Source organism: Acomys russatus, chromosome 7 (genome assembly GCF_903995435.1).
Source record: "Acomys russatus chromosome 7, mAcoRus1.1, whole genome shotgun sequence".
Taxonomy (NCBI): Eukaryota; Metazoa; Chordata; class Mammalia; order Rodentia; family Muridae; genus Acomys; species Acomys russatus.
In genome coordinates, this window is record NC_067143.1 from 31,527,051 (window position 1) to 31,553,972 (window position 26,922).

General features: G+C 38.8%; 1 protein-coding gene and 1 non-coding gene across 2 annotated transcripts in view; both read left to right on the forward strand.

Annotated features, from left to right (window-relative positions):
* Nucleotides 1-26,922, forward strand: part of Agbl1 (AGBL carboxypeptidase 1) — a 623,278-nt gene that overhangs the window by 306,760 nt on the left and 289,596 nt on the right. Inside the window, exon 18 of the mRNA XM_051148740.1 lies at nt 2,895-3,075. Coding sequence (XP_051004697.1) covers nt 2,895-3,075 — 181 coding nt within the window. The remainder of the gene's footprint in view (nt 1-2,894; nt 3,076-26,922) is intronic.
* Nucleotides 7,790-7,850, forward strand: LOC127192583 (U7 small nuclear RNA). Its single transcript, XR_007831045.1, has one exon. It is a non-coding gene; the product is annotated as a U7 small nuclear RNA (small nuclear RNA).

Below are 26,922 nucleotides of genomic sequence, written 5' to 3' on the forward strand. Positions count from 1 at the left end.
GAAGGTCTTTCTTGTAATCTCTGTAATGTGAGGAGATATCCTTCTGGAAAACAGGAGGCTGGTTATCACCAGACACCAAGTGTTGTCACTTTGATCATAGGTTTCATGTTGAGAAATAACTCTCTGTTATGTGTTAAGGACCCTACATAGTTGAGGATACCATTAAACTTCTACCCCTCTGGTTTCCACTCCCAAGATTTATGCGGTGCTAGGGTTAGAATCCAGGGTTTCATCAATGTTGGGCGAGCACTCTACCAGCCCAGGTCATTTATTTTTTCTTAAAGCAGTGGTTTGCAATTGCTTTTTCCTGGAAAGTATATCAAACTCCATATTTCTGCCTCATTGCAGAAGGCATATCTGAATGAATGCCATGCAAAATATTATGATTTTTATGCCTAGTCTTATATTCACATGGTAGAATTTAGCAGTATATAATGGAAATCATATTACATTGATGTGGCAAAATAGTAATTTGTTTTTCTCACATGCACAGACATATTGGAGAAGCCAATGAAAGCACGTGTAGATCCTTAAAGAATTTACCAAGAACCTCCATTCTTTCCTCCTCACATTCACTATACTGATTGTGCATCTTCAATACTCAAGATGACTTTCTCACTTGAAGATATTACTGTCTATGAGCAGGACAGGAAAAAAAACACAAGACAAAATTTAAAAAGAATAGTTATTTGCAAGGTGAAATTTTCCCCTTTGATCAGATCTCTAGGAAGCCCCTTCTGCTACCCTTTTTCTCTCACTGACCACATTTGTTTTCATAGTCACGCCTACTTATAATAGTATGGATGAAGCTGAGTATTTTATTCTGGAAAAATCCCTCTTCCTGACCCAAATCAGGACTCTGGTAGCTAGGAGGAGAGAAAGGCTGATGAGCAGGCACCCAGCAGTTTGTGCTATGTATAATATCACAAACAAAAACATTCCTTTTATAGGTCACTAGCAATTTTACACACTAACTTTATTGTTAAGAATATTTGACCCATGGAAAAATCTAGCTACTGCTTTCACCATGCCAAGTACATGTATGGGGCCATGTGATCTTTTATAAATTGATGCTTCACTGTCTATAGCTCTTTGTTTCAGCCACCACAGAATTTCTTCATTTTGTAGTGCACTGACTTTTCTTTTTGCATTTTCTTTTACTCTGGAAGATCCTTTAACCTTCTCTATCTGGTAAAACGTTACTTATACTTCAAGACAGTCCAAATACCATCACATCCTGGAAATGTACTTCCCTTCTCAGATCTATTTTTGGTACTCCATGAATACCTCCATTTAGTTCCTTGTCATTATTTTCTTGCCTATGTGTCACAACTGACAAATGCTATGGCCTATTCTAGAACAAGGTCTTTAATTTATTTGACTTTTACTACCCAGTGTCTGCTGCAGTTCCTGGAATGGGTTCAAGACACTTGTTTAAGGAGATGCATAGCTGAAAATTACCTCTAATATATAGATGACCTACAAAGAATCGAAGCAAACTGCTCTCACTCTAGTCTGTAAAGGTGCCTCAATCTATGCCCCTTCTGTCTAGACCTCAGTAGATCAATGACTGGTGGTAGGAATATGAAAGAGACAGAGTGTGTCTTTTTGTTCTTAATTGGTGATATTAATATAATTCAGTTATATAAAGGTTCATATGTATATTCTGTTGTCTGCCCTTCAGCCTTGTGTTCAATAGTTATTCAGTTATATATTTTGTGTGCATGTATATGTATAATGGAAGATAAAGTTGTTTCCTTAAATAAAACATCCCTATAATTGAAGAGTAGAAAGACCTCATTCAGTGTGGACCAAATAAAACTATATGTAAAAAATGTGTTTTCTTTATTAACCTCTAGGTTATTTAGTGGCTATATTTACTTATACTTAGCAGACAGTAATTGTTATTACATCAAGATTAGGAACATTCAGAAATCAGGTGAGGGCACAAAATAAAAAGGGAGATAGAAAGAAGACCATCCACAGAATTGGCCATGGCTTTATAGTTGCCAAAAGTGAATTCTTGATATGATACCTTCCTTCCTTCTTTGTCTCCCAGTACATGGAGGATAGACATTAGCAGTCAGTCACACCACCATTCCCGACGTGGGGATACAGTACAGCTCTAGAACACCTGCCTACCATATGTAGAGAAAGAGGTGCAATCTTTACCATCACACAAACAGACAGATAAACAAGCACCTTTCCATGTGAGGCCAGAGATGGCCTATGAATACATCTCAGTGCTAAGGTACTTCAGTGACGTCTTTTGTGAAAACAAAAGCAGAAGAGTGAGCTATGCTTATCCATGCAGCCTTCGTAAGATTTTTCCAGTCATTTTCTGTGAATAGGTGTTCTCTTTTCTTCCTTTATAAATATAGGAAGTCACCTTTATGGTATGTGTGTAGGTGTTCCATCCTTCCTTTCAAAGGATTTACTGTGTTTCAATCATCAGTCCATAACTTCTCTCCTTGCTTTCTGTCTCTGCTAGGGAATGGAAGGTATCTGGACTAAATCAACAGATTCAGTTATTTGCCTAAAATAGCAAAGCTGGTAAATCATGAGTATAGGATTCAGTCTAAGATCTTTGATATTCAGCATCTTGCTAGTGGACTGTGGAGAGTTAATTAGTTTAAAATCTCCTTTGTGGCTTTTTATCATACCACAAAGTACTTTGCTTTGATAACAGCCTAGAGCCTTGATGTCCTCAGTCTCTTGCGTCTTTCAGCTTCTGGAATGAGCTGGGAAATGGATAAATGTAGGTCATTTATGTTAGAAGCAACCAACCTACTTAGAGCTTCATAGCCTTTAGGTAGACGTCTGTCCCCTGGAGACTCTGTTGATGTGAATGGAAAACATACCTAGTTTAATTCCTTGTGCTCCCTTTCCTGCAGGCTGCCGTCCATATCAGGTGATCACAGCCCGAGTCCATCCAGGAGAGAGCAATGCCAGCTGGGTGATGAAGGGAACCTTGGAGTTTCTAGTCAGCAGTGACCCTGTGGCAAAGCTATTGAGGGAAACCTTCGTGTTCAAGATCATCCCGATGCTCAATCCAGATGGTGTCATCAATGGCAAGTATGTCACCCCTCTACCCCTCTAGCCCAATGGACATTCATGTCACTGTAGTAAAAATCCACTGTTATCTCATTGAATGGTGCACAACTGTAGAAGATCTGGTACTCTATAGAGAACTCCCTTGGGCTCCTTCTATCTGGAGCAATTAACAATATGCCTTCCATACACATTTGTACATGTCTCACGGTATTTCTTTAAACAGAAATATATGAAAACACAAGTATTTAGTACCATAGAGTTACACAGCTAACCTAATCCAGTGCTTCAGTCATAACGGAGGGCCCTGGTATCCAAAGTCCCAACAACTCACCCCGCTCAGCTCACTTGATGAACCAGTGTCATTTCAGTGATCAGTCCACAAGTCTTCATTGTGATGATTACTGTTTGTACAGTAGTATTACTTCTAGATGCAAAGTGATATTTATTCAGTTATACTTTACTGGTTTATGGATATAATGAAAATAAGAGTTTCACTATAGTGGAATGAGGTACTGCCTGGAAAAGAGAGGCGTGGTGTCCCCATTTTTCACTCCCCTGCCACATGCCTTTACGATATATCATGGAATAAGACTGTTTTGTTTGATGAAGTCCATCAGAGGGCTCAGGGCCTAAGCTCATGCCCAGATAAGGTCCCCAAGGTCACATGACCAGAGAGTAGCAATACTAATACTTACATGTACCCAGTGAGCCTTCTTTAGTAAAAGATGGCTCTTTTTTTCTATAAGAATGGTGATTCTGTCACATGGATAAACAAAATGAAAGACTAACAGAAAATATTGAGAGAAAGAAATTATTTCAAACGCTAAAATGAAAATATCATTATCAAAAAAAAAAAAAAAAACAAAAATTAAATTTAGAGAGTAAAGAAAATAAAGTGACAGTAAAGTGGTGGAAAACAACAAATAAAAAGAATCAGAAATAAACAAAAAAAACTAATAAATGACCAAGGGACTTAAACAAAAATGATGTAAGAGAGATAAAAAGGTTAATTCTCTTAAGAAAGGAAATTAAATGTTCAATAACTCCGATAGGCTTTTTTGATAATTTTTTAAAATAGACTAAAGTGTTAAGAATATAATGTCTTCATATTATATACATGACATATATTATGCATATAGCATAGATTTTATATACAAATGATATATAATAGTTATATAATATAAAATTGTGTAACATAACATAAAAGGAATAGCATAAATCCAAAACATGTATGTCAAAATATGTCAAAACATGTCAATGCAAAACAATCAAAGCTATAGACTATAAAAGTAATGCTTATAATAGATGAAAAAAGAAAATAATTAATGAAAGGAAGAAATATAAATAAAGAAGAAAATGAAAGAAAGTGTATCAATCTGTACTTAATGTACCATGTTAACACAACTAAGCCAGCTCAGTAGTTCACAGCTGTTTTGTATTCATTTGCTTACTATTTCTTGACCTCTCATTGATTTATTCATCCATCCTTTTCTTATATACTTGGTAGTGATTGTTTGATGAATAAGTACCATAAGGACTTTCTTCTCAATTCTGACTGCCTTGAGGACAAGGAGGTCAGGTTCTTCACTGAACAGCATCAGTTTCCTCTGGCAGCAATGAGATCTATCGGATCTTAGGCTGTATCAGGCCCTGGAGGAGTGTCTTTTAAGGCTGCCCAGAGTTCATCTGGATCCTGCCTTGTGCATCTCTAACTCCACAGTAGATCTCTGGCTGCTCCCTGTTTGAGTAGCCAAAACTTTTACAGGCAATCTTTCTCAACTTAAATGGGTGGAAAATACCTAAGGAAGGCATCTAGATGGACTTTACCCCATTTGGATCTTTTCTTATCCAACTTGGATTGGTTCTTCTCTCTTCTCATGGAACTTTCTGGGCTCAGAAAGAAATTGGAAAGTGTATTGGACTATGAGTGTTAACTGAATGGGACCTCTGGCTGTTCCCTGATCTCCATTTTCCTCTTTGGTGGAAGAAGACAATGTGTTGCTGACAGATTTTACTGGGAAAAAATGTCTCATATACCCAAAGCAACTGAACCTCAGGGATTAAGTGTTGAAGCTTCTTTCATTTCAAGTGCTCATACTTCCAAATTCAGGCTTGCTCCAGGTCTTTGGCCAGCATTAATGGGGTTTCTGTCACCGAGGAGCCTGTTGGCTGGTGTGCACATTATTTCCAGCTCACAGCTGGTTGCTTTGTTTCCCAAATGGCTGGGCAGCTTCTTCCCAGTGACAATGGCATTCATCATCATTACTATTATTTATTATGACTCTGATTGCTCTCTTTATTTATATAGCATCTTTCATCATAGAGCCTGAGGCACTTTGGACAGAACAAACAAGTATGGCTGAGAAGGAATTGGAAATTATAACACTTTCCACAGACAGAATAATCAGCAGGCCATATCATATCACTATAAAATGACTCAGTACTGCCGCAGACGCATGACATTTCACAATAAAAAGCTTAAAACTCAAGATACTGAGCCCATTTCATGACAGGCTTAACATCTACTTCATCTAAGTTTCACTTGATATATTTTTGTAACTGATATTCCATGGTCATACCCACACCATTGTGTATAATGAGGTGGGTGTTAGTTTTATTGTGATTTAGTCTTTGCTCTTTGAGCTTCACCTATTGTAATGAGTCTTCCCTGTATGGACCAGATTCAGCCTGTACCTGTATGCATTTGAATTTCCCCTGGAGAAATATTCTTCCAGCATGATGCCATTCACCCAAACTTTGTTTATGACTATCATTCCCATGTTCAGAATATCACTGATTTTCCATGGACACAGTCCTTATTAACAGACATTATAAGTGACAATAGTGCCATACACACACACACACACACACAAACACACACACAAACACATATAATCACAACAATCCATAACATTTACCTGATAAGCTGTATTTACTTTTCACCACTCTGCCCACCCCCATTTCCAAGACCCTCTGAAAGTATTAAAACACATGACTTGTTAGGTTAAAAATCATTTTAAAGTGATTTATCTTTAAGAAATAAGGGGCCCAATAATGCTACCCCTGATGGCTATATATCTAAACTAACAGCTATGATCTCTGTACCACACCAGAGAAGGAAAACTGAGGAAAGTCACAGTGGATACCCCAGAGCGCCAAGCTGTATATATATATATATATATATACATATATATATACGCGTATATATCTATATATTTCTCTATATATATCTGGCTAACAAGGAGATAATATTTGCATATTAGTGAATCCAATCATTACTATGGCACTTAGAGTTAGACTATACTTTATATACTTGTGTGTTTGCTTGTATGTGTGAGCTCAGGTGTTTGTGAACATTCTTGTGTGTGCGTACATGTTGATACCAAAGCACAATCCCAGGTGCCATCTTTGATGGATAATTTTGGATGTCAGTTCAACTACATCTTGCATCAACTAAACCCAAACATCTGGGCATACCTGTGGGGGATTTTCCAAATTGGATCATTTGAGGTTAGGAGGCCCTTCCTAAATCTGGGCCATGCTTTCTGGTGGCAACCTGAATAAAAGGACAGGGAAGAAGAAAACTTTTGTTTTGCCTGCTTGCCCTCACTCTCTCTCACAAATGCATCTGTCTTGTTGCTGAGACGTTCCTTCACTTGTGTTAGAATCTACTTATTAGGGAATCCAACATAGACAGAAGATCAGCTGCTCCCCATGAATTCCCTGGGATTCTAGCACCAGATTGGGACTGCTGAGACACCCTGTCTTGACTGAATAAAGTACTGGATTCTTGGCCTTTTGGTTGGAATATAGCCATTCTTGAGCTACTTAGACCATGGCCTATCAGTCATTTTAATATGTACCCTTATGAGATATATACATGAAATATAAAATATATTAAGTATCATATAAATATATACAATATATTTATATAAAATATAAATTTAGTTATATGTATTTCACACACACATATATTATATATATTATACACACACGTGTGCATGCGCGCGCGCACACACACACACACACACACACCCCACCCCCACACACACACATACACACTTCTGTCAATTTTGTTCCTTTAGAGAACCTTGACTAACACACCACCCACCTTGTATTTTTCTGTCAGGGACATACCAAGTAGATTGACTGACCGGAGATCCCCAGAGATCTACCTTTTTTTCTTCTCCACTTCTAGAGTTTCAAATGTTACCTATCGCAGCACCTAGCCTTTTCGTTTCCAGTGTTGGTTCTGAGGGGCAAACTTACCTTCTAACCCTGGCAAGGCAAGTGCTTTACTGGTCATGCTACTTCTACAAGCCTATAATAAACTTTTAATTTAAAACTTATTATGGACTTCCACGGGGCTTGCAAACACGTGTAATGCTAGAGCAGTTTCCTTTTGTGGCAATGGTGATGGAGCCTCTGAGGATGGCTGGGAGATTTTGATAATAGTGGTCAGGGAGACATAGCCAGATTGTCCAGCAAGAAAAATATAGTGAGTCTTGCCAAGTCAAGGATCCCTTAGCAACACAACTCTGAACAGGGAAACAAACACAAGGATGTATCTGTTATGATTAATTCTAAAAGAAACTATTTCCCATCTGCTGGCTGGGCCAGTGTATTGCGTTAGGCTGAGTTCTCAATAAGACATGACCAAGGCAGTGGTTCTGAGCCTCACAGTTCTTCCCAAGGTGGGGTAGAAGAAAACTGGGAGTAAAAATCAGGTTAAAAAAAGTGTTACAGCTCTTTTCGAATTTGTCTAACAGGTTTTCTGACTTTATCAGAAAATCCATCCTATTAAAAAAAAAAGAAGAAGAAGAAAAAAAAAGAAAGGAAGAAAGAAAAGAAAGAAAGAAAGAACAGAAATGAGGTTAAACCAGGCAGAGAGCTGGTAGGTAGGCTGAGGTGGCAATGGGGGAGAAGGCAAACGGCTTTCAAGCTGCTAAGAAGGCAATGATGCTATGTCGATGGGGAGAGAGTGAAGGAGGAGAGAATTCAAGAATGATTCTCATTCTTATAATTTCAACTGCTGATGGTAGCAACAGCACAATTCTTACAACAACGGCACAGACCTTAATGCTTTATCAGCAGGAGATGGAGCGTATTGATCCTAGGAGTATATACAACTCCACGAATGTGATTGTCTTCTTCTGAAGGCATCATGGAACAGACACAAACAACAATAGTGAGCACAGGACCTAGTACAGGCAAACACAGCAAGGCACTAAAAAAAAAGTAGTCACTGAATGTATGAGAGGAAACAAATCAAACTATAAAAATCACATAAAAAATCTCAACAACCTTAACGATCCTCGGACCATTTCAAGTGAGGGCCAATAGTCCACTCCACTGAGGGCTGTGAAGGCTTTTACCTTCTTACAAGATCACATGCAGACCTGACCTAAAAAGAAAACTCACTCAGTACATTTTACGAGCCAAGACAGTACTTAGTTATTTTACTTATATTGTCTTATTTAATTCTCACTATGACCCCACTAATGTAGGTCATTCTGTAGACAACGTAGAGATAAGCAAACTTGAACACACAGAGATTAAGTGTTGGATGCAGTTTAAAGAGCTGGTATTACAGACCCAGGGTAGAATTTGTGTCTCTCCTACACTTCTTTAGAGGTTTAAGGAAATTAAACCATAGAATCTTAAAATATTCTAGCTGGGACATTGTTAGAGAAGCATATTATTTTTACTCTGTACCTTAAAACAATAAGGAAACTGAGACCAAAAATATGAAATGACTCATCTGAGAACACAAAGGAAGTTGAACCTAGAAATGGAACAAAAAAATAGGACAGATAATTAACTGCCCAGGTACATATTCACACACTGGCAGGTAAATAGGCACATATAAACACAGGCACACAAACATACATCTGCACACTCATGTGCATGTATGTATGTGTGTGCCTGTACACACACACACACCCACACAAACACACACATACACACACACAGTAATGGTGAGCTTGTGAAATACCTGGCATTTGAACCAAGCCTATATGCTCTAAAACCTGCGTGGTTTTAATGTATCATCTCTTTCCCACTTTGGATGACCCTACAAAGAAAGTCTTGGCACCACCACAGATAGATTCTGAAATTAGTCATATTAACCTAGAAATTCATATTTAGGGTACCTAGGATGTGCTAAGGCAGACCCTTTTTAAGCTTTCTTCCATCTTGGCCCAGGACGAACCAATTGGCTGGTGCACTATTTGTTCCCCTTCAGAGGATGTGAGCTCCCAGCTTGGCTTGGCCCTTAATGTTCTGTTCTTGCCAGTTCTTTCCATGATTGGCAGTACCCTTCCCTGTCCCTGTCAGCTGTGGGATGTAAACACCGGTTTATTTGCCTGTGAATATTTATTGTCAGAGGACTCCTCTTCCACTGGCCATTCTGTCTTCTTTCCCATCTATTAGTTAAGCTCACAGAGGGCTTCCTTTACCACAGGGTCTGTCCTTGCTTCCTCCTCTCCATTTTGACCACTGCTTAAATAAAGATGTATTTAAGACATCGTTACTACACCAACACACAGAAGACTCTAAACATTTTGGTTTCTCAGACTTGTTGCATTTAAATAGAAGACTGTTTTATAAGTTTATATTTTCCCCCTTTTATTTGAACCAAATAAGAATGGAAGATATCCTTTGAACTCCCAAAGTGTGTTAACTGGTAAGAAATTTAGCCTTAGTTGTACATTTGCTGCCTTCCCATCTGGGAGGATTAGATGAATAGTGTGTGTGTGTGTGTGTGTGTGTGTGTGTGTGTGTGTGTGTGTGTGTGTGTGATACATGGTGCTTGTTACCTCAAAGATGCCTCTGTGTGGATAGAGCTGTCTGTGTTCATTGAGTGGGGTGATGATTCCCATTGTCACCATCCTGCATAGGAAAGTTCTTGAAAGATTCTTGAAAGATATGTCCTTAAGACAGAGAGGATATTATCTTAAGGTTCAAATTGAGAGGATTCTGCTCTAACCAGAGGATTCCTTTGGGTCTTAGGTAAAGGATGATATATAGCGTGTAGAAGAGGCCACAGGAGACAGTCTCTTAACTGGCCACTTCAGAGCGAGAACTATACTGATAATATGTCTTAAATTTTCTTTGAGTACTTATCTTCTGTTACATCATTTATTCTTCAGTTAAGTGTTCATAAACCTCTCAATATTATTTTAGCTAGCCCCTTGTGATTTAAAGGAACTGTCCATGCACAAATTGGTGAAGGTAAAAAGTGGCAGTTATATTGAGTAAAATTCCCAAAAGAACAGTGGCTAATAATAAGTCCAATAGTTAATACATTTCAAGAGCCATGTTCAGTAAAATTGAGACATGAAGATTATGAAAGATTCATTGATTTCCTGTTGATAAAAATGTCATGTTCTGGATACTAGATTATTTGAATGATAAGAGTGTATGTGGTGATTGATCAGTCTGGACCAATGGTACAAGCCTAACTGTTACAACTACATGTGACAAAGTAAACAGAAGGTGGAAGGAGAAAAGAGTAGGGGTCGATGTGCCAGAACCTAGGGTCTTGAATGACTGCTTCAAATGATGGGGTTGAAAACTGAGCAGGGAATGTCATTGTTAGCTTCAGCTGTCATTTTGACCTAACCAAGGATCACTGGAGAAGATGAAATTTCTGTGGAGGAGTGGTCTAGATTAGACTGACCTGTCACCAGGTCTGTAAGGCATTTTCTTAATTTTCAACTGATGTAGGAGGGTTCAACCTACTGAGAGCAGTGCCGTGTGCTAGGAGGTGGGCTTGGACTATGTAGGAAAGGCAGTCAAACTAGCCAGATCGAGTGAGACAGCAAGCTCCATTTCTTCATGGTCTCTGTTTCACTTCCTGCCTCCAGGTTCCTACTTGAGACCCTAACCTAACTTCTTTCCATCAGCGATACACTGGCATGGAAGTGTAAGACAAATGATCTCCTTCCCTGGGTAGCTTTTGCTTTTATCACAACGGGAAAAAATAAAGCAAACTAGGGCAGAGACTGAATTGGTTGTGATTTCACTCGACAACATGGCACAGGCTAGAGGATGAAAGATTCTTGAATGGTCTGATTCCAAATGTGAAGGACCATTTAGTTCTTGTTGCTGCTGGTTTCTTGGCAGACACACAACAGCTGCAATACTTAGGAGGCTAGAGACGTTCTATTGATAAGTACAACTTGTCTACATCTGCTCCAGTCATGTCAGTTGGAAGTAGGTTAACAGGAAATGCGCTCTCATCTGTCTCTTGCTTCCATTCTTTCTCCAGTGCCTTTTATGGATAGGGGCCCCTGTGGAAGCCAACCAGAGAGATTCTAAGTACTGTGTGTGATGAGCTGCTTTTGATAACAAACAATAAGATGTCCCTACCTGGTATGCAAAAACATCTTGATTGCTTTGTTTTATTTTTGTTTGCTTATTTCTTTGAGACAAGGTTTCTGTAACCCAGGCTGTCTTGGAAGTCATGATGTAATCCAGGCTGCCCTAAAATTTATATATCAACGCTGTCTCTGCCTTCTAAGTGTTGAAACTGTAGAAGTGAACCACCCAAGTTCCACTTAAGTGTATGTGTCTTAGCATCATGTATATGTGCCTTCTTTATTTTAAATATTTTAAAGTATTTCCATTATTTCCAGTAGGATAAAAGACACATACTCTATGGTTATGAACATTTCCTTTTCTTGCAGAGGATCTGGTCTCAGTTCCCAGCACCTACATGGCAGGTCACAACTATTCATCACAGTTCCAGGGGATCAAATGCTCTCTCCTGGTCTATGTAGGCACCAAGCACACATGTGGTGCACATACATAGATCCAAATAAAACACTCACACATATAAAGATAAATAAATTTAGAAAATTTATGCTTTATAGAAAGTTCAGTATTATAGAAATGGGGACAAAGAGGTACAGTGGGAAAAGTTGAGGGCAGAAAAATGAGGAGGGCCAGGATGAGAGAGAATCAACAAAAATAAAATGTGTGTGAAACTTCCATATAGGAATATATGACTCTGTAAAATAATTTAAAATCAACCATACAATTTTTAAAAAGGGCCAGGCATGGTGGCACATGCCTGTAATCCCAGCACTTGAAGAGGCAGAGGCAGGAGGACCTCTGTGAACTCAAGGCCAGCCTGGTCTTACAAAGCAAGTCCAGGACAACCAAAGGTACACAGAGAAACCATGTTTCAAACAAAACAAAAAATTTAAAAACATTCAAATTTAGGAGCATTATGTTACATAATTTTAAAGGGTGTCATTCACATAGAATTTGTAACACAGAGGTTCTTTCCTAATTCCACAGAAAAACACTGTTATTAAAAATTGTTTAGTTATTTGTCTATAAGCTGGCATCTAGGTTTATCAGCTATTGCTTTATATATAATTATATAACCATAACTACCAAGACTTTGCACTGATCATCTCTTCTGTGACACAATGTATATACTAACAAAATCATCCAGGGAAATAATGCAGTCATTATTAGTTTTGAAATAGCAATCTTAGAGTATTGATGGACCACAGCTATTAAACAATTCTCCATCACAACCAACTTATAGATGGGTAATATTGTTATGTTATTAATGAATTTGTTTGGCCATTTTATTAAGATACATTTTCAAGTGCAGATAGCATGATCAAATATGTAAATTGTATATTCGATGCCTATTTGGCTGAATTCCTTCTGTTGAGGAATCCACAGGTTTATTTTCCCACTAAACATGGGTGGTGCTGCTGTGTTTTTGTACCCTTGTCATCACTATACATTATCAACATTAGTATTAACATAGCATGATAGGGTAAGTACGACTTTTAACTTTTTAGAGGTGTGACTTCTAATAAGTAAAATGTCCAGAAAAGCTGGGAATTCTCCCCTTTTTACTCACAATTTTCAGATCAAAAAGAACTGAGCAAAAGAACTGAGTGACATTCTCCAGGGTCTGTCACATGTCTCGTGAGCCTTGGAGTCAGTAATTGAATTAAGATTTGTCTGGCTGCAAAGCTTGTATTTAGTGTCTAAGTTATTCAATCTCACCACATCACAGCTTCTAGTCCATCCTCCTGGTGACATCTGAAGGATTCCAGCTAGGAAATGAGAAGTAAGAAGTGCATAATATCCTTTTGTTGAATCTCCCCTGGAGTGCACCTGATCGTTTTGATATCATTTAAAATGTGGCTCACATGTGAAGTTTACAGTAGAGAAAGAGGTCTGAAGGGTTCGGATTAGAAACGAATATTAACTTGCATTTATACTCAGTCAAATATTAGTATGTGGGTGTTATGTTGGTATGTGTGACAGTAGTGTCTCACTACAGGTTAAATTAAAAGAGGAAATTTCTATCTCAGCCTTTTGGGAAGCAGGCCCAGTCAACTCTGTGGGCATGATCATGGCTTAGTGCTTTCATTTCCTGCTTCTACCTGTACTCACCATTCATGTGCTTGAAAGAATTACCAAGGACATGCAGGGAGCCTGATTTTCTTTCTGGGTTGTTTCTAGCAAGCTGAGGCTTAATAAGCTTGGCATCTGTGGCTTTTTCTAAGCTTGGAGGATTTGTGTTTTAACACTGTCAGAACATGGGACGGAGCGATTCCTATTTTCCATGGGCCCACTGCTCTATGCTTGACTTCTGAAGCACACATTGCCTGTATGCCTGCACCTGTGAGTTCTGCCACATCCTCTGACAAAGCAAAGGCAGAGGACCAGGCTTTTCTTCTGGGACTTAGGTCAGGGGAAGGACAAGAAAGAGCAGGGGATGGTCAAACCTGCTAGTACGTGTCTGTGTGTTGTTGCCTCTTTTTTGTTGTTGTCCCAATGTCTCTATCTCTTTGCATCTAAACACATTTTGTGTGTGTGTGTGTCTCTCTCTTTGTCTCCTCCACCCAAAGATAACTTTATGAAGACTTAGATGAACACAGGCTGAAGAGACTGTAAGAGAACATCCTACATGTTCTTTTGACTGGAAAGATAAGCACCTGGGTTGCTGTTTTTTTTTTTTTTTTTTTTTCCCTAGAAATGAGGCTGGTGGCACTGATAACATAACAGTGGCCCTGTCTCTTGAAAGGTCAACCTGCTCTTAGGGCAGGTACATAGCAGTGCAAACCTCCTGTGGTGGCATCCTTCTGTGAACATTGGTCCCTGGTAGTCTTACCCTCTTAGCTGTGAAAGTGTCACCTGCACCAATCACTGGCTCCTTCTACATAGATTGTCAGCCTTTTTGAGAGCTGAAAGAGGGACTGAAATGTCAATAGTCTTCCTTTCTTTTCCTCTCTTCCTCCACATTCTCTCCTCCCATGCTTCTCTGCCTTTCCCTCTCCCTTTCTTTCTCCCTCCATCCCTTTCTTTAGTGGTGGAAATCAAACCAAGGCTTCACATGAACCAGGTAGGCACTCTATCACTGCACTAATGGCTCAGCTCTGTAATCACATAGCTTCTGTTTGTTTGTTTTGAGACAGGGTCTTATTGTGTAAGCTCTTCCTGTCCTGGAACTCACTATGTAGACCAGGCTAGCCTAGAACTCACAGAGACCTTCCTGCCTCTGCCTCCTGAGTCATGGTATTAACAGTGTGTGCCACTAAGTCCAGCAGCTTATCTAGCTTTTATTTACATGGGTTCTATTCTTTTGTATTGTTTGTAGCACTTCAGAATTAACAGTGGATGAACAATTTTGCTTTATTTAAGAAAAATTTTGGGGTTTTGGACATGTAACAGGGCTTGAGCATTGGGATGAAATGTTAGTCTAGCTTCTGGTTCTACCCTGTTTGTATATCACTGTGTTCGGGGCCTTTGCGGAGAAGGGCATCCTCTTGCCTTTGTCTTGCTTATGTTCAAAACTGGGGAAATTTTGTTGCTTTGATCTAGTGAGAGGAACTATAATTTTCTCCTTCTACCTCCCACCCTCAGTGGAAAATAGAAGGGATGGAAGTCTCTCTTGGTCTATTTTGTATTCTAAGATATTTTGTTAGCTAAAAGGGACAAGCAGAAGGAATATTTTGATCTCATAGTTTCTCCCTCCTGCCACAACTTTGTGAAATGAAAGGCACAAATTTAAACTTAAAAATAAAACATTTCAAAGAGACCTTTTTTTTTTCCTGCCATAAATTCATTCTTGGCAAATGTGTGTCAGCAATTCTCAGCTCATGGTCTAGAGAGAAATTGCAGGGCTTTCTCATCACCCCTCCTGACAGGTGGAAGGAGACGGGAACCCATAAAGAACGTCGTGTTTGCTGTGATTGCCAGCCCTCCTCTGTTCACACACTGCAGGCACAGTGTGGGCTCCGAACAATGTGGTCCTGGTTTGGAGGAAAATTGACATACTCAATCTTGCTGATGAACTTGTTCATGGAGATCAGGATGGAAATGATTTGCTCTGGGAACTCTCAAGGTCCTGCTGTTAAGTCATTAGCATAACATGCAATGCTGCAATCACTTTGGGCTGGGAGTCCTGGGAGTGCACTCCCAAGGGCTCCCTCCACTGCCTGCACATGGAGATGGGCTCAGGTGCTTTAGGACTCCATTTGCCTTATGCAGACATTTCCGATTTGAATAAATATTACTATTTATTATTCCCAAATTTAGGGTTATTAATTATATCAGCATAAACCTAATTTATGCCGTCATAAACAGCGATAATAAATGCTGCCAACTGCTAATACCCAGCTCTTGCCAACTGTGCCTGTAGTTGATGGGTTCCCCCCCCTTCACTTCCCAGAAGTATTAAATTAAAAATGAGCCAGTGTTGCAGAATCATTGATCAAGTGGGGACTGAGACTCTTGGGAAAATGGGTTTGTTTTGTTAAATGCTTTGATCCTTTACTGGCTGAACAAGTTCTGATGTTTGACTTCATTTCACTGTCACTCCTTTCTTGCCTCCTCTCCAGCCCTTTTAGAGGGCAGAGAAGTGGGAATAGGGATACCATGATGGAAGGAGGCTCTGACGTCATTCTTCTCTCAATATCCCTTTTAGACAGGCATCATCAGAACATGCCCACCTCTACCACTGTCCTTCAACATATACTTGGAAAGCTTATGGAACAACTCTTGGGTGCTATATAGATGTAGCTTTCCCAACTTCCCTATCATTTAGCATGTATTTAGTGAAATATAAGATCCCGTAAAATGCAAGCAATTCTGTGACTGGAAGTGGGAAGCATAGCCTTCACCACACTGTCCAAAACAGAGGATGCAGCTGGGCCCAATAGCACACACCTTTAATCCCAGCGCTATGGAGGCAGAGGCAGGTAAGTTGTGAGATGGCAGCCAGCTTGGTCTACAAAATGGAGCCAGGACAGCCAGTGATCTTGTTAAACATAGAAACCCTGTTGGAAAAAAAAAAAAAACAACAACAACAACCAAAACAAAAAAACAAAACAAAACCAACAACAAAAAGCAGAGGATGCTTAAAAAAAAAAATAACCTGTTATTTAAGCTCAAATCTCCCTGGGAGGGTGTCTGCTTTGTGAGGGGAGGGGGAGTCCAGGGCTATCACAAGATCACATTGCCTTTCTCAAAGGGAACACTTTTTATCACCCTTTGTTCTGGTTCCTGCTTTATCTCTCTGTGGTGGTTGCAGGGGTAACACAGTGTATAATCCTGAGCAGATAATCAAAAGATCCTGCCTGAGGTCAAACTTCACCTCCTTTCAGCTGGGTGGCTTTGGACCAGTTGCTTAACCTCTCTACTCCTGTTCCTTCAGCTTATTACAGGGTTACAATCCCTACCAACTGTGCCTTACCTGCTTAGTGACATGATCAAATATCAGAGGACTTTGAAACTATGCTGTACAAAGTAAGAGAGGTTCCACTGACTGCTGTGCTGCCTGGACTTCAGTGGTGACCATCAAAGCTCTTCTCTGTGGCTGGGCCAGGTTTGTTTAATCACCTTGATCTTGCTTTTCATTCCTCAGTTTCTCAAAGAGACCCAGATAGGTCATGACAAAGCACAGAGAGAAGAGATAAGGTTGAAGAGGAGAAAGGCTATTTTTATATACCCAGAGAGAATATAGTTTCTAGAAAGTGACTGTAGAGCTGAGTAAATTCAAGCAAAAATAAAGCAGTATAAAGAACTTGGATTTTGGGAATTGAGACTAATATCTTTCTCCTCTTCTTCATGCTTGGTGTTTAAATGTCTTAGCTGGGCCATCAGGATGGAGTCAGAACGTGTTGCCCTGAGAAGTCAGCCCTATATAAACTGCCCTGTGAAGCCATCTGCCCTGTGAAGCCATCTATAAGAGTTTTCAGGGTTTTTGTAATGAACAAGGCCTTCGGTCCATAGAGTCTGTTTTCCTCAGCCAGAAGACTATATCCCAGAAATACCCCCCAACTCAGGATCACAAGAAATTTCCAGAAATGTTCCCCTCATTGGGAGCCCCAGGGAGCTTCTCTTTCTAGGAGTGGCTATGGAAAATCACTTTGGAGCCTCATTATTGTGTAGTTCCAAGCCCTTTTGCTCAGAGCCCAGAAAGCCAGAGGAAAGCCAGAGACAGCAGCTCTGTCCTCTTCACCCTACCTTCCGGGTTGCCTTTGCCCAGTAATTCATCTCTCTGAGTCACCTAGCCTTTCTGAATTATTGGTCTTATTCCTTCAATGCCTTTTTTTTTTTTTTTTTTGCAAATGTGCTCCCATACATCTTCACTTCCCAACAAACACTTTCTTCTCTATTTACAGCTTCCCCCACTCCCCACCCTTCCCCCTGGCCCAATAACAGCCAAAGAGATAAATAAGATACATAACTCTTTTTGGCTATTATTTTTTTTTTGTTACTCTGCACAGTAACATATATAATAACATGGAAACAAATCTTATTACTAAAGTAATTACAATAAATAAAAAGTAACCAAGAGAGGAGCTTCAGGAGGGGTGGGCATGTCAGGGGAGCGATTGCAGCAGGATTGAAAAAATTTAATTTACTAGCACCAGTCACTGCTGCTGTGTTGATGTCCCGCTTAGGAGATGGTGTCTAATTAGAGTGGTTATTACTGTGCTTTGAAGACATTCACCCTTAGTTGACTTATGCCTCGGGTCTTTAAAGAGGAAATTGGCCCAAGGAATCCCTGGAGAAATCTTGTCAGCAGCTCTGTGTTGGGAACTGCAGCATTTAGCATGTTCAGCTGCATCATCAACAGAGCTTGAAAACTGCCAGGCACGGCTTGCTATCTATGCCTCTGTCTGCAGATCAACTTCTCTTTATCTGGTGTGCGCTCATGTGACTTACCCCCACCAACTGTGGATCTCTAAGCACAGATGATGCTGCATCCCCTAGTGATACAGGCTAGTGCTGAACAAGCAGAGTTAAAGTGCAAGTGACCAATCTAATTTTATCTTAGTGTAATTTAACTCCATTTGTTCTTGTATGGATAGCAGTGGGAATGAAGAACAGTTATTTTTCTTCAACAATTACGATTATGATCCTATGCCTGGTAGTCATCTTCCTAAGTGGATTTTTTTTTTTTTTTTGGTACTTCAGCCATTTTTTTCTTTTTGTGTGAATGTAAATTATTCAAGGTCTATTTTGGTCCTAATACTTTTTTTTAGGAAGTTATTTTGAGTGTGCATGACAGATAAGCCACCAGAAAACAATTTTTCCATGGCCCTTAGCATCACTCTTTAACAATGCCATGACAAACTCATTTGCTAATTGATTACCATGGCCTCTGTTATCCTAGGTTATTCTAAATAATAACATGATACTTGAAGTTTGGGAAAATATAGACTATAGACACAGATAGATTGTATGTAATAATTCCTTTTTAGCCACTGACATCATTACCATTTCTACTACTACTACCACCATCATATAGTAATTGAGTAAAGTCTTGAACTGAGTTAGTGTCCCTTCCTTCCTTCCCTCCTTCCTTCCTTCCTTTCCTCCTTCTTCTTCTCATCTCTTTCTCTCTCTCTTTCTTTCTCTTCGTCTCTCTTTCTTTCTCTCTTAGTATATCTGGGAAACTAAACCACGCCCACTTATCATACTGTATAATTAAAGAACCAGAAGCTATAGAACTCTGTAATGTTAATGCTGAAAGGTGTCTCAATATGTCAGCAAGTCTAGCCTTATTCTTTATTAATAGGAGAAAAAATGTATTCTGAGAGTGGCACTAGAAAATTATATCCCTACAAAGTTAGAATTGAATTTAGAATCCAGGCCTATAAACTTACCTGCATGTATTCTTTCATATAAAGTGGACTAATTTACATCCTGTAAAGATAGTTAGATATACTCCTATGCATAATATTGTGATATTTGGGCCTATAAAACAAAGTACTCATTGAAAAAAAAAAAGAATACAAAGAACTCTGTATTGAGGTGGAGAAAATGTTAAAAATCCATCAGGAATTTTAATGAGAAGGCTTACAAGAATGTCAGTATCTCCAGTCTGGCATTTCAAGACTGACTCTAAGGAACAGAGTGATGTGAATAATTTAATAAAGTTTGGGTCAACAGATTTTTATTTACAAGTTATAGAACTTGTGATTGCCATTGAAATATTATCATGAGGGATATCCAGGAATTGGTATAATGTGCCATTTCCTAAAATTTTAAAAATCAGGGTCAGAAATGTAGACATACACTGAGGAGTATCAGTGATGCCTCCACTTGGGTAATGTTCCTCCATGAACTTAACTGAGGTGCAGCAGACACAGTGGGAAGCCTCCCTGTGAAGAAGCTTGTAGCACAGTGTATTGGCACATTCAGTTTGGAGTAGGAGTGCATGCGTGTCCTACTTGCTACCCCTGAGGCTGTGGATGAGAAGCTTGCCCTGAACAGGATAACATGGAAAGTGGACTTGTGATGACTGAACTATGGAAGATTTATTTATTGTGTCTTTCAGAATAATAATTGTGAGTAAATGAAGGAAGCTAGTATAGTATTGAGTTGTGAGGGAACCACTGTTACAGAGTTTTTGGATGTCTACTGGAGACTTCTGAAGATGCAATGTCCTACCGAGGTCCCTGAAAGTAGAATGACAATCAGAGAGAGACATAGCCCTGGCCAAAGAAGATCCCTTTGGCTCTTGGCATTTCCCTGTGGTACACAATGAATTTTTTTAAATAATGATTTTATATTTTATTAGCTGCATCCCATTGGTGAAAACCCAGCACATATCGGAATCAGGAGAGCTAGGCAATTTTTTCTGGGTTATGGATTTTTAAAAATAATATGTTTTATATACATTTATATTATTATACTTATATACAATAAAGTACACACAGCAAGAAGAACCACAAAACAATCAGGAATTATATTAATGCTACATATGAATGTGTTTTGGCTATTTGTATTTGGCTACCTTGAAGAAAACATCATTCCTGTCTTGGTGCATCTAAAATTCTGAATGCAAATCAATATCTATCATATCTCATCACTATCAACTGAAAACAACTATCTAGACCCAAAAACATCCTAACCCCTAAACAACTAAGCTTAATTGTAAAACTAAACTACCTGGTCTTCAACCCCATCAGAGACTTGAAAAGGAGTAAAATTGATTACCTGAGTAAACAGGAAGTACAGGTTATAAATGAATATGTAAAATGTGTGTGTATATATATGTATATGTAAAAAAAGAAAAAATAAAAAGTAATTTTACAATGTGTCTAATATTTAATAGTACACTGTGGTTACTAAAGGAGCTAAGCTAAAAGCATAGTTATATACTAGCTATCATGGAGACTCTAGCTATAGTAAGGATGCTGAAGGTGCAAAAAATCAAATGAAAGTATTCTTTTTCCTAGTAGGAGTCTTCCTTGCCTTTTTTTCAGGAAAGGTAAAGACACTGTTGCTCCGTTTTCTGTTGTATCAGGAGATAGCCTCTCTGACAGCTCATGTGTGTGTGAAAACAAGGAAAAGCCACTCCTGGAAAATATGTAAGCTGAGTAAAGTTTGTAGATGCTGACACGTTCCTGAGAGGTTTATTGTGATTTTGACATGATGTAGAGTAAAAAGATGGGCTACAATAATGTGATATCAGGTGATTTGCTGTCAGCAGGACTGAGATAAATATTTACCCGTAAGTGTAGTATTCAGGGAAAATGCCCAGAGCTTTGGCCATACTTGTCCAGTGTCAAGGCAGAACAAAAACCCCAAAAACCAAAACCAAACCAACCAACCAAACAAACAAACAAAAAAAACAAAACAAACAAACAAAAAAAACAAAAAAAACAAAAACAAAAACAACCCAACAAACAAACAAAAAACCCAAAAAAACAAACAAACAAACAAACAAAAAACACTGCAGTGTTTGTGAGTCCTGATGAGGCTGGGCCTCTCTCCAGAAAAATACTGCATACATCAATGCCCATCATTTGTGGAGGTAGCTCTGGAAACTCAGACAGCAAGACTCCCTTCAATAGTAATCGAAGCCCTAGAATTCATCTAATGTGGGGAAGACTTTTAAAAACATAATCCAATATGTAGCTATTAATCTGGCCATCTTGACCACTGGGTGTTCTCACTTAGAGGGATTGGCTACTGAGAGTCTGAGAAGTAATGTACATAATCTAATGGATATTTGGGAAGTAGCTCACTTTCCTCGGCAAGCCATTTAAAGGCATTACATAGCATCAAATAGACAGTACATCCATAACAGTATTCCAGAACATTGGCCTCCACTCAGAGTTTCATCATATAGAAAAATGGAAAAGTTTAGATTTGGTGCTATTTATGAAAGATTACCTAGTTTCCTAGAAATGATGAAATCAAGTCAGAAGACAATTGACTCCTCCATTGTACTGGTGGTTCCACAAATGACACTTCTCTCTGACAAAATTGGATCCCTATCATCCCAAAGACAAAGTCAGTATGAAGTATAGATGAATATAGTTCTGCAATTGTGGACTCTGAAGGAAATTAACATCTCATCCAACGTCACACCCTGTGCTTGAATTCTTTTAAAGCATTCTCACCACATACACACAGTCTGCATGGAGCTCTGCCTTAATTTCTTCTCATAGAGACATAATCCATTACTGATAGATTGATTGGAAATCCATGATATGAACCTCAGTAAAACATGTATCTCAAAGATTTTTACTATTAATACTATGGTAAATAAAAAGAAAAATTCTTTTTCTATTTTATATTAACTGATTGATAAATTGGCTGATTAATTAACTTTTGGAAATGAGGACTGTACTAGGCTATCGCTCTACTACTGAGCCAAATCTCCCACTCCTAAATAAATAACACATTTTAATTTAAAAAGTTCCATCAGTTTCCCCTTTGCTCTATTTCCTCTAGCCCCTGTCAGATATCCTCACTCCAAGCTCTCCTTTACCACTTCCATCTCAAATTGATGTGTGTGTGTGTGTGTGTGTGTGTGTGTGTGTGTGTGTGTGTGTGATGTGTGTGTGTGAGTGATATGTGTGTATGTGTGTGTGGTATGTATATATATGAGGAAATATAAATTCAATTTGCTGAGTCTGTTATTGTTGTCTGTATGTTTATGGTTTCAAGGCTGACCACTTTGTATTGGATACCAGGGAGGGGGCTCATCCCTGGGAGAGATTTTTGGAGCAGGAGGATCCTTGGAAGGAGGCTGTATTTCTTCATGCTCCCTGCCTTGTTGGATATTTTAAAAATTCTTCTACTTCCATGAGTATCATCTGAATTACCTCACTCATTTGTCCAGTAAATATTTATGGAGCATCTCTTAATTAAGAGATGTTGGCAAGATTGTTGATGAAATTGTGAATGTACTATAATGATCATATTATAGAAGTAAAAAGAGATTAGTACACAGGGTGACTTACTATTAGTCGTAATCTGAAAGCTGTTAAGAATAGTAATTTTTTAAATAATGAGACTTACATAGTTTTCAGTTTCAAGATGACTGTTTGGCATCCACATTGAGTTATGAAGTGAGGGTTAGCTGCTCTCTCTGTGTCTTTCTTATCTCCCTCTCATTCTCTCTCTCTCTCTCTCTCTCTCTCTCTCTCTCTCTCTCTCTCTCTCTCTCTCCCTCCCTCTCTGTGTTGGCAGGGTCAGGTAATGATCAGATGGTATGAGGGGTAACTCTGAGCATATTCAGAGTTTGGGAAAATCTATGTTTTTATTGTGGCGAGATTCCAGATTCTCAGATAATAACACCATAGTCTTCCTGAAAACACAAATGCTATTTCTTTTTTTCCTCCCTTTTTTATTATAATTTATTCAGACCACATCCCAATTGTTATCCCCTTACTTGCATCTTCCCATTTCCAACCTCTCTCCCTCTTTTTCCCTATTCCCCTCCTTTAGACCTCTGACAGAAGGGGACCTCCTCCCCTACTATATGACCACAGTCTATCAGGTGACATCTGGATAGCCTGTTTCCCATTCCTCTATGTGCTGTATGGCCTCCCCACCATTGGAGGCACCAGAGTTCATGTCAGAGGCAGACCCACCACCCCCACTGTCCCCACCTCCTGTTCACTGCTGGACTCCAGGTGAGAATGGTTTGAAAGAATAGGGGGATGAAAGGACCCAGAGAGTTCAGAAGCCCCCACAAAGAGACCATCATGGCTGGCGGATCTGGACTCAGGGCGGACTGCACAAACTATTCTACCAACCAAGGACAGTGCATGCAGTAAACCTAGACCCCTTGTTTAGATCTAGCCAACAGACAACACAAATGCAAATTCTAAAGCTGGAAACATGGTTTCTTAAGCAATTTTGATGGCTTAATCATGTTGCTAACTCATGTTCCATTTATTGTTAAATAAAGCTGTAAGTTCTTTTATTATTAATTTCCATTAGCTCAACTGCTTCCTGCTCTACTATTGGAAGGACCAAGCATTTAAAGTCACAGGTACCCAAATTTCATTCAATTAGACTGCACTCTTAGAAGACCATTTGGATCTTGAACTTGTCACCCACTTCAATTGGCTATCTCCTAATTTCTATGGAACTTTCAACACTGACATGGATTTCCTTTATCTTCTTGTTATGGCAATGATGCATTTGCTGAACTTGAGTGAACCAAGGATAATATACTAGAAGGCATATCACCAATGACACAGATCCATTTAGTTACAATCACTCAGCCACATTCTAATCTATTTTAAGGCTGCTGTTGAGCCCATCCTTCTTCATAGAACTTACAAGGATATCTTGAGAGACTTTTGCAAATTCCTCGCTGAAGGCCTATGAGACCTCATCTCCTTATCTAATAACCTGTCATACTGTGAAATGAAATTGGGCTGGCACAGTTGGACTGTTTCACTAACTTGTTCTCGGTGATCATTGTTGCTTTCTATGAGTTCTGCTTCTTTTTCTTTGGGGCTCTGAACTTCCCTGCTTATGTCTCTCAGGACTTTGTTGAAGATCAGTGTCTGGTTCACTATCTTCATCTTCACTATTCTCTCTCTTTATTCTAATGGGGAGATATTTGCTCATCTCAAAACATTATAACTGTGCATAGACTGACATTTCTTAAGCTAAGGGTGTGCTCAGCCAGTACACTGAAGAGTCAGACGCAGACCCCAACTTCTGACCTAAGATGATTCAGGCATCCCCTATAACTAAAAGATGTGGTTTTGGATTGGTGTTTTTTCTTATATATTTTGCTGGTCAGGAAAATATAGTCTGGAAGGTATGAGAATTGCATCTCCCTGACCCTAGTTCACAGAACTGATATGCTACATTTGAGTCAAATCAGTGTAGTGTAGCTATTTAATCTAAAAAATTTCCTTATGACATTAATTTAAATTGCTTTAATCTATTAACTTGATGCTTTGGAGTACAAACAGAGATCCCTCTTGAATATGAGTAAATTAAAGATTATTAAGATCACCTGAGCATGGAAATATGACAACCCTTGTGAATAAAATTTAAGGTGAGAATGTTGACAACAGATGATAAGCTTAAAGAGGTTAAGGAGCAAAGTTTCAGGCTATTAATATAACCTAGAATGTAACTTCAGGTAAATGGTCCTTGTATATGGCAGGGCTTCAGTACATGTGAGAGGGAGGAAGTGATGGGGACTTGTGAGAGAGCATAAACATGACATGCAAGGAGAAAATTCATCAAAGCAGAGCAACATCAGCTGCTCTTCCTGAGAATCAGTACACAATCTTTTGTAAGCAAGATTTCAAGTAGACATGAAATTTAGATATGTGTCTGCACTATGGGACATTACTAGCAAAGAGAGTATAATAGAAAACTGGAGAAAGAAAATTGAGGGCACTATAGGAATAATGTGAGCTTTTGTTCTGTGTTTAGAAAGTACACATTAAAGATTTATAGACTGAAAGGCTGAGGCTTCTGTGAAGCCAAAGTAAAAGCCCTCAAAGAAATACCATGTTTGTTGTTGGTCAGAATGAGACCAATTAACATAGGATACAGATAATTATAGTAGTCAACTGGGGACCGAGTCTCTCAAGAAGAGGATTTATGTTCTACTGTGAATCTGATGGAAGGCCATCTTAATATAAAGATTATAATTTTGTCATCAGCTTAGGTGAGCCTTAAGGAAACCTATGCATGGGTCCACAGTGTGGGTTCATTCACATCTGAATGATGTTATATTCCCTTGATCAAAACTAAAATATTTTTTCAGGTAAGATCAACCTGAACCATATAGAACCTGCTAACAACAGAAGCTACAGGATGATGGGTAGCGTACCAGAGTGACTGGATTGTGCTATGGTCAATTGACACTGATGGAGCTGTGAGAATAAATCTAGTATGGGATGCTCACATCAGGTGAAATACTCTGTGGATGCAGCAATAAAGCTCTACTACTCACAGGGCAACTGAGCTATTTACTTAGTTTGCTCTGTTATGTATTGTATTTGTTTTATTTAGATAGGATCAAATGATGATCAGTTAAGGATGTATACATTTACTAATATACTCGTGTTACTGATGATATTTTAACACATTACTAGGAATGCAGGAGAATTTTTTTTATCAACTAGAATATCTGGAAAGAAGGAACCTGGAGAGCATTTTCTTGATTAATGGTTGATGTAGGAGAGACCAGACCATTGTGGGTGGTGTGACCACTGAACTGAGGACCATTTCGTGTTATAAAATAGCAGACTAGGTACTTCATGAGGAAAAAAATCAGTAAGCAGCACTCTGCTATGGTTTCTTTCTGCATCAGTTCCTACTTCCTGCTTCCTGCCTTGACTTGCCTGAATAGCAGGCCATGGTATGCAAGACGAGATAAACCCTTTCTCCTCAAATTGTTTTTGGCCATGGTGATTTAGCACAGTAATGGAAAATCCTAACTAAGACACTGGGGACACACACTGAATACAAGTACTTTTTATGAGCACACAGAGAAAAACTCATAGTTCATAAAACAAAGTTATAAAAGCTCGATTTTAGAAGGTCAATGGCAAATTGCTGCATCCTCTTATAATATCTCTAGCCAAGAACTAGAACTTTCATGAGTGTGAATATTCTTTTCTTTCATAAGCACATCCTGAACATACTGGGTATCATTAATTAGGCACTATTTCTATGAATTTGAAACTAGGACATCTCCAGAGTCCTAAGTGACATTTCCAGCTTTATAATGCCACTTAGTACCTCACATTGTTTTATTTTTTGACTACTTTAATAACAAGACTAATATTTTATAAACAAGGATGTTTTGTAATTTTAAACCTTGTTAATAAAACACTTATTGGTATTTAACAAGAGTGGCCATTCAAAAGTTTTGGCCATTCATATAAATGTTTACAAGGAAGCTCCTTTTATTTATATTTGGTTTCCTTGTGAATTTATTCAGTAGTCTATCCTTTAGTTATTGAAAATCTGAATTGGTATTATTATTACTCACAATAGCATCATTAGTATTAGACTGCCATCAGTGGCTTCCAAGCTTGATTGCATTTAGTATTTCCTAGTTATGTTATCTTCAGGAGAAAGACACATACT